A 13,367-nucleotide genomic window follows, 5' to 3' on the forward strand; every position below is an offset into this window, starting at 1 on the left:
TGAAAGGAAACAACGGCGCGACGTTAAACAGATTTCAAAATAAAGGGTTGTCTTCTCTTTGTTTTGGTCTAAGAAGTCTTTACACTGCTGCCCCCATTGGGTTGTTATCAGAATATGTTAAGCTGTTTTACAGTATTTAATGTTTTAATATTAAGATGGTAAGATAAAACACTTAAATAATCAAAAGAAGGGATGGTTGTCTTTGATGCTTTACCTTACAGACCAAAGGCAAACTATTTAAAAAAAAAAAAAAGATCCCCACCATCATAATACCCCTCCAAACACACACGTTAAGGGATTTTAAGATACATAATTTTTAAGGATTCGTACTGTATATTGAATTCCCTCATACATGTTTTTAATATTGAATTCATAGGGACTCTTGTTTTGTCCGGAAGTGCCGATTCCGTTCTCTCACATGTCCTTCAGCTCTGACTGTCTATTAGCAAAGGTATACACTTTACTGCTTTTTACATCCCTTGCTTCTTAGTACGTGTGTGGTCTAGATCTTATTTACTATTAAGCTATTATTAATTTATTTATTTTGACAGGTATTTTTATCATAGCCTGTGTTATAAATGTACATGTGAGATGATGCTAAAGGCTAATCTAGCCACTCATCATCATCATTGCTCGTGAGAGAACGTATATATTTTAAGTAAGCTGTGCGCTGTCAGTGAGAACAGGGAGGTCTACTGTTGTAAATGCTCTTAGTGAGACTAATTTTATTCAATTTCATTCACAGCATCCCACTGTATTGTAACTATGGCAGCTCAGGTTACTGAATCAGACCAGATCAAACAGGCAAGAGGAACCTTATAGACATAACCATACACGTGTATTGTCTATTTGTAGTTATGAAATCATTCAGTAACCCTTTTACCCTTTTACATCGTTGTATTTTGCAGTTCAAAGAATTCCTGGGAACCTATAATAAACTGACAGAAAACTGTTTCATGGATTGTGTTAAAGATTTCACTACAAGAGAGGTCAAGCCAGAGGAGGTATGTGATTAAGTTTTCTTAAACATCCTTTAAAATAAATGTTAAGTTATTATTAAAAAGGGTTACAATTTAAGGTGACATACATAGTTACTTACTCTAAGTACTGAGTAATATTAATCAACTGCATGTACACAGAGATGGGCAGTATTTTCATTACTTGTATTTGTAATACCTATTTAATTACTTTTGAGTATTTTGTAATTTGTATGTTCCTTAAAAATAAATGAAATGTAATTTGAAATTAAAAATTTTGAGAGACTGTAATTTGTACTTAAAATACTTATTTAAATATATCATTTTATTTCACATCTATTAACTTTCATAACCAGGCTCAATAAGACCATAAACATATTAAATACTTACAGAACTACCAAATTGCTTATTACTGTTTTTGTCTAGATGCAAGAAAATGATGTGACGTGACGCATCTTATTGATCTTATTCATACTTGCTGGCTAAAGAGTGACATGCACTGTCTAGCGAAGCGCAGGTCGCAGTCACCTGTGGGAGGGTCAAGTAATAAAAAATAACACTGATTAATTGGGGGTGGGTCGCGGGCGGATGATGTAAATCATTAATGATGTTAATATTAAAACAATGTGTAAGCCTACATGTGTGAGTGTGTTGCTGAAATCTGATTGGCTGATGAACTGCCGTTTGGCGTGGGAACTGCCAGATGGGAACGCACACAAAATTGTCAAAATGCCTGTCTTGGAGAATAGTCACGTAAACACGGTCGGTCGTGTCTTAAATTAATGTATAGCCGCCTTTCCACTGCACACAACATTTTATATCAGTAAGTATTTGTATTTAAATACTTTTTGATGTATTTGTGACCATCTCTGCATGTACTTACTATAGAGTTAGGTTAAGGGCTAGTTACTTGTTATTATGCATAATTTACTGTTGTTACTTTAGTAAGTACATTTAGTAACGTGTAACTGTCACCTTAAAAGGTACCATGAACTTGATTTGAATGCAACTTTTCTCTCCAGACCTCATGTTCTGAGAGCTGCTTACAAAAGTATCTAAAGATGACGCAGAGGATCTCCATGCGCTTCCAGGAATATCACATCCAGCAGAATGAAGCTTTGGCTGCTAAAGCCGGCTTGTTGGGACAACCGCGATAGTCAACTGCCGCTGGATTGAACCCCAGACCATTATTCCAGCGTGGAGCAAGGCCCTCCAAACTGGAGCAGCAGGACACAGGCACTGGGAATAGTGTGAGAAGTCCTCACATGTCTTCCGCCTCTTTGGATAACTGGATTGTTGGGATTTTTGGTTTCCAAAAAGGACAGACACTCACATTTGACTGTAAAACGTGAAAGTATTTTTTTGTTTTATGTTAGAATAATGCAAAATGAAAATGTTAGTCAACTCTAATATTCAGTTTTGTTCATGCATAAGTTATCTAATGAAATAAAAACAAAATGCTTAAGGATGAGTTCTGAATCTCTACTAGTGGGGTGAATCTCACAAAACATGCCCAGGTCATAGTTCACCCCAAATTCTAAATAAATAGATTTTTGCTTTAAGAAATTATATTGAGTAAACCGTATTTTTGCTACCTTTAATTAAATGAAGATTTTATATTAATTCTACAAATTAAAGGGAGAACGTGCAAATACTATATATATATAAAACACACTGTACATTATTTGCACTCTCTTTATATATAAACGGTTATATAACACTTCTTAAAATAAACTAGTTGGCTTAATTTGTGATAATATATTACTTTATCAATTATATTAGTGTATTCCTGCCAAAAAAAATTAATAACTGGTGGTGAAAGGGTCTCGTTTTTTGTGAATGTTCAACCAGTTAATAAAGGAAAAAATATTTCTGAATATTTCAAAACTTTATTAGAAATGAGACCTCTTATTTTACATAATGATACAATGGCTTTGCTCAGAAACCTAATGCCTTCATTTCTTCATCCAGGAATCTGTAAATAATAAACTGAAGTCACAGGGAAGCAAGTTTTCACAATTTCATCGCAGTGAATTGATAGATGCCTACAGCAATAAGTGTTCAACATAGTCATCACTCTAGACAGCTTGGGATTAGGTTTAGGTTCCTAAATGGTTGATTATATACAGTCAAAAGATGTGCTAATGCTTCTACCAACTTGACATAGAAAAGAAATTAATATACAAAGATGTACGGTTTAAAAAATAATATAAATCATTTTTACAGTTTGTGTAAAATGTATTTTTCAAATACATGTTTTTTTCAAAGATCTATTTACAAAAGGAACAATCAGTAAGAAACCCCTGGGCTTAACATACTGGTGAGAGAAGTAACGAATTGATTCAATTGGTCAAGAACTCAAAATGAAAATGAGAATAATTGTTTAAATTATAAAGTATCACGAGGTCACCAATTTATGGTGTTCCATCAAGGGAGCTTTGGGCCCAAATGAATGAACAAAACATGGGAAGATGCGGTTTACTGCACAGTAGTTACCCGAATTGTGATGTCACATTCAAAGGTTCAAGATGACCCCACCGACCGAACTGAATGTGGGACGACTGAGATTCATCTTGTAAAAAATACAAAAATGCTGTCCACGGACTGAATAAATATATTTAACAAGTTGCAAGATAATACCTTTATTTTACACAAAAATTTCAGCTCTAGAAATCTTTCATTAAATAACTTCACGGCTGCGATATATACTTTTTGAAATTTTCCATACTAAAATAAAAACTCTGCAATTACATATAAAAAGACAAAATACACTTGCAAAGGAAATTAGTCCACTGAAAACAGTTTTATCTCGTGTTCCACTGTAAACATTTTATACTTTTTTTTTCAGTTCCATTTTCTTATTTTATTAAAAAGAGACAACAAAAATAGATTTTGCATAATTCTCTGTGCTCACATACTAAGATAGGAGTGGAAGACGCCAGCTGCGGTTTTCAGTAAACTACATTCCCTTTCGCAATTGACTTTGTCCTACTTTTCCAAAATAGGGCACTCTGCTGTAGCACGTGTACTTTGGCAGTTCTGATGGAACAAGCGCACTACAATTGACCTTTCTTTGAATAACCATATCCAGCTGGTTAAGGTGACCATTACCTAGGGATCCGAGACCGCTTTCTTACCATGTTCTGATAGAGGAACAAACGATTGATTAGCAGTCCCTGCTGCGCAGAAGCAGTAAGAGGAGGTTTCTGTTCAGCGTTTGTAGAGATAAGCGAAAAGTGCCGTCGTATTCATTCTGGATGGATAAATCGTAAGCTTTGATTCCGTAGATTACATTCAACCCTCACATAGAGTCCGTTCCCTAGTGCTGACAGCAAGCGAGAGGAGGCAGGATCAGTTTACAAAGTGCAGAAGGTGGGAGTGGCCAATAGGGATCAGAGGAGGCGTGGAGGCGGAGGGCAGTCGAGTGCTATTGGCTGCTTGCTCTGGCTCGTCAGTATGCGCGTCTCCGTGGAGGCAGCAGGTTGCTGAGGAGGCAGAGGTGGGGCGGGACGGGGCGTGACATCACCTGCACTCAACGGCAAGAGTGTTCTGCGTGGGGGAAGCTGAAGACGGGCTCATGCCCGTGTCGGACGAGCCTGATGATGTGGACGCTGTGGTGTGGGACACTGTTGATCAGAAGTCAGCGGTCACTCATTTGCAAATGAAAAGATATTGAAAAACCCAAAAACTACTTGCATTTTTGACTAACATTAAGTATAGTTTTCAAATTCTTTAAACCTGATAAACAGCTCAAATAAATGGTAATATTATAATATTAAAACAGAATAATTAAATTGATCATAATTATTATAAATAAAATTAATTACCTTCTCTTTCTTTCTTTTTTAACCTTTTCCGCCTCCTGTCGATTGAAGCCACCTCAGACTTGAGTGACATGTAGTATTTCCTGATTTCCTGTAACTTCTTTTGCAAGAATGAAATGCGCTCAGTACATGACATGTTGTCCAGCTCAGCTGTGAAAAACAAAAGCACGAACCAGTCAGGAGAGAATGTAAAGTTTACAACAACAAAAAAAGATGAGACGACAGACGTTTCAGCTACAACGGCATGGATGGGCATTAGAGTAGACCAAGAGACATCTGGGTACAGGGATTAAAGCCAAAAAATCATCTTTTAACTGAATTTTTCCCCAGCCAAACCCCATTCCACAGCTATACCTGTCACACACCCAATTTAAGAGCAGTTTTTTTCTTCTTCACGTAATTAAGAGTATAGCAAGTACATGCTTTACCTACACAAATGAAATACTCAAAGCAGGGCTCGACATTAAGCTTTTCCATGTGCTTGTCCTTCACATGTCCGAGTAAAAAAAGTTGCTTGTCCGAAAAAAAAGTGTTGTAAATATAATTTATTTTGAAGCAATATTCCCATCAAAGTTCAATCAGCTTTGATAAATTTAAATCTGCATATTGTCATATGTGCACCTTTAAAGGGCTCCGCGCGGGCCAGAGAATGGCCATCAGCAAAACAATAAGGCAAACATCATACACAGTGGCGCGAAGAGTGTCAATGTTACTTCAGGTTATTTATAACGTGTTAAAATGTAAAAGAACTACGAGGCTGATACGAGAAAGAGGACATTCCTAGTAGGGCTGGGCGGTATATCGAGTTTGTACAATATACATTTTTTTAAACGATATGGAATGAGGCAATACCGTTTATATCGATACAGTAGTTTGATACGAGCACATCTGAAAAATATAGCGGAGGAAGCAATGTGAGCTCCTGCAGTGAAATAAGATAGTACAATAGTCCTAAACATGACAAGCTTATATTAAGCACTTCAAAATAACTGGTAAGATATAGTTAAGTTTAAAGCAGCTTGCCCTGTCAGATACTGTTGCTGACTGACAGATAAATACTGGCGCTGTTTAATGCGTTTGAGACGTGGTGCTTTCCTCAGTGCTTAACTTACATTTCATATGTATATTCTCCATCTGTAAATGTTAGAAAGTCAAACTAATATGTCCATTTCACTGTCAGGAGAGGACGAGCTTCTGCAAGTGAATCTCCGCTAAAATTCAAGCTTCTGTGAACGAGCGCCGCCGTGCGCATGCGCGCCAAACAGACGAGCACAATAGAACAGTAGCGCAATAAAAATATACATATTGCTAAAATATTTGTTGTTGGAGACAATAAATGTGCCATATGTGGAATTTTATACCTACAAGTATATTGTTATGAAAGTGACCATTATAATGGGTTAATCAAATGCAGGCTAAAATAATTAGTGTTTGTTTTTGTTTTTAGTTTAGCCTTCAGTTATTTTAAAAACAGTTTTTAGATTGTAATGTTACAATTTTAGTATGTAATGTGATTTGAACCACCTTTTTGCACATAATATAGCCTATTGCATAGCCTACATTACATTTGTTTCCATATCCTTCAATTTCAACATTATTTTGTTCTTCATTTTTTTTTTTTTTCATTGACAGCTTTTTTAGGTCAAATGTTAAACTAATCAGGCAAACTAATATACTTTTGTCTAATTTCGCCATTTTGAAGTGAAAATAGGCCTATATAACGTTACTCATCACTCCTTAATCCTAATGTATACAATAAATACAGTTTTTGTATGGAAAAGTGCTTTTCCTTATGTTTCTTTCAGGGCAAGTAAAAATACAGAAGGGGCCAGCAAAACTTTGATCTACTGGCCCTAGGAGATTTTTTTTTTATGTTGAGTCCTGACTAAATTCAATTAGAACAATAAGACATAATAGGGTTGTTACCCTAGTTAGGGCTGATCAAATTAAATAATTTACATTGAAAAAGAATAATGTTATGAGATTGTTGTTTTTAAATATTTTTGAATATACAAATAAGAAACGTTGAAAAGTATGATACTTTTAAACAGAACACTAAACCGCCAGTAAGTGGCGGCAAATCGCCGTCTTAATGAGAGAGTCATTGAGTCATTCACACAATAATGAGGCAGTTGTTTATGAATGGGTCATTGAATCTTTGACTCCACCGTTCAAAACCCTGAATCATTCAAAAATGAAAACCAGGTTGAGTGTTCCTGTGAGATGAGTTATGGTTCTGCTGTGATCTTTGTTTGGAACTATTTTCGCTGCTGAAACAGAACAAAAAGAGTCAAAATTGTGTCTTGAACTGTTGTATGAAATCAATGTCACATTTTCAATCGTGATGGTATTCAGGAAAACAGCACTCGTCATGTCAGGTTGCTTAACTGTATTCACTGCCGATAAAAATTCAAAAGGTTTTTATATTTGTAACATATATGTTGTTAAATGAGTTTCTACGTGAACTGTGCTAATTTGTTTCCATTTGTCCTCAAGAGGCTGTGCGAGCCTCAACAGCACAACCTTGTTACCATCAGTAATACATTTATTATCCATTATCGATCTTAACTCAAAATAATTGGAATACATAACTCTCATTTTAGTGATACCCTAGTTTGTTTGTTTTTTATTGACGTTTTAATAAGGCTACTTGTCCGGTCGGGCAAGTAAAATTCTCTTTTACTTGTCCCTTCAAAAAATCTACTTGTCCCGGACAAGTGTTAAATGTTGAGCCCTGCAAAGAACACCTGCATTTAAAGAAAGGCAATTTTGAACTGAATTTTGAATTTCTATCATTTACACACTTTAATGAAATTTCAATGTTTTCAATCTAATGCTTTCAATATAAAGCTAAAATGTTGCTGAACATATGAGAATTGAAGCAGAGGTTAATCAGACAGCCAAGAGAAATGTAACATCATGACATCAGTCAAGTTAGCGAAACCATTCTCTGGTATCATCATATTTGACCCCGTTCTTTTTTGACATAACTTCAATATTTACTGAAAAATAACTGAATAAACCCGACCTAACTTTTGACCTTCAATGTTTTAAATTTTAATGCTTTTTACAAGACTTGACTCTTTGTGATGACCATTTTTATAACTTTTTATTTCTCAAATAATAAAAGCCAACAGAGAATGCTTTTGCCACAAAGTGAGCTAATACAACAAACTATATAGATATTAATAATTTGGAAAGTGCCGTCCGATCGTTAGCAACCAACTTGATTAGCTCCACTAGTGGCTGCGACAGAGTGAGCGGCAGGTCTTGTTCAGCTAAGAACGCGCTACATGTTTCTTTTCCCCACATTTTTTCCAATTGACGGAAATCCGTCGAAACGACGGAGAACTCTGAGCCCTGTCGGTGTAGTAAAATTTCCCAAGATTTAAAACGAGCCCATCTTTATTCTGATATATAAACCCATCTTTAACGCATACAAAAAGTTAAATTGCACACAGTAATAGTAAAACTGTATGGATCAATTGCATCTCAGAAAAAATGATTTTAATATAGCCTGGATTCTGGCAATTGGCAGCACACTGACTTATATTAAGTGGAGAGAATCACTATAAAATGTTACAGTGAGAACTTGTCTACATCTGAATTCAGCAAAGCATGAGAAACCGCAACCAAAATGTGTCAAATTAACTCCGGAAAAGTTTTTAAACTCACTCAACTGGCAGGACCACTTGTGTGTGCGGGGGGAAGGGATGGACTTCTCTTTGTGCTTGTCTTTCTCCATGTCTTTACTGTTGGGAGAAACCATACCGGGCGATCGAGAAAGCTTCTGGCTCTTGGATAGGCTGGAGTGCTTGACTGGGGTTAGCTTATTAGAGCTGTCCATGGCAGACAGGTCCTCACTGTCACTACTGTGACCTGGGGACATACAGAGAGACAGTCAATATTAAAACTAGACTCAAATCTGATCAAATTAGCAGAGTAACACAAACAATACACTTCACACACAGTTAAAGCTAAAATGGTGCTGAACATATGAGAATTGAAGCAGAGGTTAATCAGACAGCCAAGAGAAATGTAACATCATGACATCAGTCAAGTTAGCGAAACCATTCTCTGGTATCATCATATTTGACCCTGTACATTTTTGACATAACTTCAATACTTACTGTAAAATAACTGAATAAACCTGACTTAACCTTCTAGGAGTTTATCAGTTTATAGCATAGAGAGAAAAAAAACTCTGATTCAGACAGCAATCTATAAATGCATCCAAAGCTTTTAAAACACTTCAAAACACTCACCTGCTCCATTCTTCTCTGTTTTACAAACAGCGCTTGAACGTTTCTGGCTGCGTTTTTGCTTCTTGGCCGACGAGCCGGTAATGCAATCCAATAACCTCTTTTGACCTGAAAAATTCAAATCAGTAACCAAACGGATGAGACAAACATGAACAAGGATGATCAAGCAAAAAATAAAATAAATCTTCATAAAAAAAAAAATTTCTAATAATGAACAATATATTGTGGATTATATTAGCATCAGGCAACAGTAGGCACCAGTCCTTAAGCTTTAACTTACCTCTGTCCTTTCCATCTCGATCCTGTAGTGAGATGCTAGAATTGCTCGAACTTGCACTAGCATCAAAGCTATGAGTTGACTCGTTCTCCCCGAGACCCTCCTGTGATTCTGCCACACTGTCCACTTCAATGGTTGCGTCACTCTCTCCCTTAGTGCTTTGAGATTCGTCCAGGCTGGGGGTAGAGGATGGGGAAAACAGACGTGGAGGTCCCACTGCAACCAGGACATGAGGAAGGTGGTTGGAAGGCTCCAGAGGCTGAGGCTCAGGCTGAGCTTTCTCTTCCTCCATCATTTTCAGTAGCTCTTCACCAGAGGGCTTCTCCTTCTCCTCTGGATCATCAAGATCCACTTCGTGGCAGACCAGTGCCTCTGGGCCAATTTGAGGCATAATTTCCTCATTTGTGGCTGTTGTTGGATCCTCCAGCCTTGGGCATGGAGGTTCTACCTTGAGGAGCACCTCTCTGGTAAGAGCAGGCATCTCAGATTTCATCTCGATATCTTTGCTGGGAGATGATAGTGTTGGCGTAGAGGGTTCCTCGGGTTTCTCCTCGGCCCTCTTCTCAGGCTCAGGCTTGTTCTCTATCAGTGGCGTTTTTACCGGAGAAAGCACTTTGGGTTCTTCTTTTCTGTCCAGGCGAATTTTCTTTTCCAGCGTTCGCTGTTCAGTGATTTTGCGTTTCACTGCGCTGCTTCGCTCTGGAGGCCCGATGTCCTCTGTCGCAGAGTCCGTGTCTGAACCGGCTGTCTCCGTCAGCTTTATTCTCTCTACGGGACTGTTATGCGGCGTTTCCTGGGATTTCTTCAAAGGCCGTGGAGGAGTGGAGGGTTCCTCTGCCTCTGTGTGATTAGCAGCCGCAGGTGTTTGTGTCTCTGATCCTGGTTCTTTCAAACAAGGCTTCTTTGCTCTTGGTTTTGGAGATCCGTCATCAGACTCAGAGAGGTGGGATGAATCTTCCTCGGGTTTACACTCACTCTCCTTGAAGTTGGGCATCTCCTGTGGGCTGCCGGGTAGTTCAGGCTGAGTCTGATCAGGTTCTGGTATTGTGCTCTCCTCCGAGAGATCCTCAGCTTCCAGTTGTTTTGCTGTCAAGGGTGAATCAGTTCTCTCTGTCCACTCCAGCTTCTTCTCAGGAGATTCCTCGCAGTCACTATCATCTGAAGAGTTCCCTGAATCTAAAAATGTGAAAATAAGAATGAAAATACATAACAGTTAACCCTCATAAAGCTGCAAACTATCCTTAAAACTAAATATGCACATATGTACTGGACAAGATAAGTAATTATCTGTGCTTTTTGAGCCAACGGTAAAAAAAAGAAAAGAAAAAAAAAGTCTGGATTAAAAACCAATGGTTCCAAAAGGGGACAGGGAAAAAAGGCAGTTATACATTTTTAAAGTGATGAAAATGTTTTACACAATTTCATTTGACTCGTTATAAGCCATGCACTTCAGCATGAGCTCACTGGTTTGCATTTGTCTGTCATGTACAAATTACAAGCACTTTATTTTCCATATTACAGCTTGCCTTTTATTTATATTGAGAAAATCTAGAATAAACATTAGAACTTGAGAAGTTCTAAAATAAAAAAGAATGAATACAATCATTTTACATTTCTTTCAAAAATTTGTTTTAAAGCAAGGTTTGCAGAAAAAAAAAAGCGATCAATTTCAGCAGTTGTTGTTTTTCTATCGACTCAAAAAGTTGCTCTTACCATTAGATCCTCGATCAGAATCATACATCCCAGAAGTTCTCCTTGTTCGCCGGCGAGGGGTACCTGTACAAATATTTTAAAAAGTAAGTTTGAGCAGAAGATCATGGGATTGATTCCTAAGAAATATACATACTGGCAAAAAGTATCCACTAGTGTTGTCACGGTACCAAAAGTTCAGTATTCGGTACTAATACCAGTAAAAATCCATGGTTCTCGGTACCAAAGCTTAATTTAGATTAAATTTACATATATTAAAGTGTATATCACGGTTACAAAGATGGAAATTATAGTATTAAAAACACTTTACAATAAGATTCCATTTTTTTAGATTAACAATAAACAATAGTTATATACTGCAGCAATTATTCTCCTTGGGTTTAATTTAAAAATTTAATATTTTTTTTTTAAATCAAAAGTTTTATCTGTTAACAATATTTAATGCACAATGAATGAAGTGAACAAACATGAACAATCAAGTGTTTAATGTTTATAAATGTTATTTAATACAATGTTGTAAAAATATATTGTTCACTCAATGTAGATAACGCATCAAGTAATGTTAATGAATGGTATCTTATTGTAGTGTTACCAAACTATACAGGAGATGAAACGAGTTTTATTTAACTTGACTGTACTTTTATTTAATCCAAAACTGCGTTCATATTTCATTTTAAAAGGGCTTTTTAAACCTACAAAGAATTATCCAGCCAAGAATAAGCCTGACAGACTGCTATTAATTACATAAATAGGGATGCACCGATACTGATACCAGTACTCGGGTGTCGTTCTGATACTGTGCTCATGTACTCGTAAAACTACCCTGATACAACCGCACCCGATACCACTTTATGGCCCGTTCACATACCGCGTTTTTTGCGCGTACAAATTAGTTATTTCAAATGTAGGCTATGCCGCAGCGAGATGAAAACATCTCACCTCAACAGGTCATGTGACAAAAACCAACCGATCAGCCTCAGCCTTTCCGTAACATCGAAAGTTCGGTCGAACAGCTGATCATGGCTGTACAGGCGGCTTTTTATTTCTCATCTCCATAAATATATCTAGAAGTAAACTAATGCAAGGGCTAGAAATCAATCAATTCTTTGCTGATACTTCCTAGATTTGTATCAAGGGATGGGTATCGAGAACCGGTTTCATTTTAGATCTGGTTCAATTTCCAAGAAACGATAATTCAATAAGAAGCGGGCCTTTCGATTCTGCTTATCGGTTCCTGCGTGCGCATTTTAATGTGATTTAAACCATTCAAGCGCAAAAGACTCACGCTGCTGTATGTGTCGCACACCAGTGTTAATTTAGTTTTTTTAATTTAGATGAAAATGAGACTATAATTAAATAAAACGTTTGAAATGACAAAAACTGAAGAAAATCTATTGACATTTTCGTCAACTAATAAAAACTAGACGAAAATGTTGGGTAGGGACGATTTGGGAAGAGATTTCACATTTCAATTGTAAAATGCTGATTTACCCAGCGGGACTTGAGTTGGCATGCCTTGATGCATGTTTCATGAAACGTTCAAAAATGTAAACGTCTGGGAGAAAGAAGCGCACACATATGGATAGATCTGAATAAGAGTGATGACGCAAAAGAGAACTCTATTCGGTACGGTTTTATGTGCGCACACACCCGAAGCATGCAGCCGTGCACATAGACCGCTATACAGCACACGAGTACTGAATTGAGGTTTCTTTCGCATCTGAATGGACAAAGACACACAACATTTTGGAGAGTATTCACGTAAACGCAGTCAGTTATGTCTTTACAGAACGTAAACAGTGGTGAATTAAGAATATCCGATGTGCATCAGATTTGCATGTCATTCGACATGATCCGATGTTTTAAACGGACAGTGCGTAATAAACCTAATGCCGTATACGCCCTTAAAGAAAAAGAGAAAAGCATTCTCCTCTCTTTAATAAGGATTAATTATATTAAATATGACTGTTTGAAAGAATAAACAATGAAGTTGTTATAAAGAATGCATATCAATCATTGCAAAGACCGTGTTCTACTTTAGGAGATTTTTTTGTCTCAGCAGTTAAATCTGTGTCTGTATTGCATGTTCAAACTTTAACATCATTCATATTAACATTAACAACTTTTTTTATTCAAACTTTAATATCATTCATATTAACATTAAAACATTTTGTAATCTAAATGAATGTTTTACAATTTAACTAAACCCAATAGATTTTAGTTGACTAAATCTACTGTAGAAGTCTTATTGTATTTCGTCGACAAACAAAAACAATTCAGACGACTAAAATGTGACAAACTAAATCAAAATTTGCCG

General features: G+C 36.8%; 2 protein-coding genes and 2 non-coding genes across 5 annotated transcripts in view; 1 reads left to right on the forward strand and 3 right to left on the reverse strand.

Annotated features, from left to right (window-relative positions):
- Positions 1-375: 375 nt before the first annotated feature.
- timm9 (translocase of inner mitochondrial membrane 9 homolog) lies at positions 376-2,446 on the forward strand. 2 transcript variants are annotated; one of them, XM_077238984.1, is made up of 4 exons: positions 376-451; positions 746-804; positions 909-1,004; positions 2,000-2,446. In XM_077238984.1, exons 2-4 carry the CDS (start codon positions 766-768, stop codon positions 2,132-2,134), a joined length of 270 nt encoding a protein of 89 aa, XP_077095099.1. In that variant the 5' UTR covers positions 376-451; positions 746-765; the 3' UTR covers positions 2,135-2,446. The 2 variants fall into 2 exon arrangements, with proteins under 2 accessions (XP_077095099.1, XP_077095100.1); XM_077238985.1 differs by lacking the exon at positions 376-451 and adding an exon at positions 550-635.
- Positions 2,447-2,846: 400 nt separating this feature from the next.
- Positions 2,847-13,367, reverse strand: part of arid4a (AT-rich interactive domain 4A) — a 37,554-nt gene continuing 27,033 nt past the window's right edge. The window contains exons 20-25 of the mRNA XM_077238982.1: positions 11,054-11,116; positions 9,344-10,516; positions 9,067-9,171; positions 8,477-8,680; positions 4,805-4,951; positions 2,847-4,603 (exon numbers count right to left, since the gene is read on the reverse strand). Of these exons, the coding sequence (XP_077095097.1) occupies positions 4,500-4,603; positions 4,805-4,951; positions 8,477-8,680; positions 9,067-9,171; positions 9,344-10,516; positions 11,054-11,116 (1,796 nt within the window). The 3' untranslated portion in view covers positions 2,847-4,499. The remainder of the gene's footprint in view (positions 4,604-4,804; positions 4,952-8,476; positions 8,681-9,066; positions 9,172-9,343; positions 10,517-11,053; positions 11,117-13,367) is intronic.
- LOC143747424 (small nucleolar RNA SNORD53/SNORD92) lies at positions 7,690-7,769 on the reverse strand. The gene has a single exon (XR_013206744.1). It is a non-coding gene; the product is annotated as a small nucleolar RNA SNORD53/SNORD92 (small nucleolar RNA).
- Positions 8,817-8,896, reverse strand: LOC143747425 (small nucleolar RNA SNORD53/SNORD92). The gene has a single exon (XR_013206745.1). It is a non-coding gene; the product is annotated as a small nucleolar RNA SNORD53/SNORD92 (small nucleolar RNA).

This window comes from Siphateles boraxobius, unplaced genomic scaffold (assembly GCF_051911475.1).
Source record: "Siphateles boraxobius isolate OS27281-9 unplaced genomic scaffold, OSU_SipBor_1 22, whole genome shotgun sequence".
Classification (NCBI taxonomy): Eukaryota; Metazoa; Chordata; class Actinopteri; order Cypriniformes; family Leuciscidae; genus Siphateles; species Siphateles boraxobius.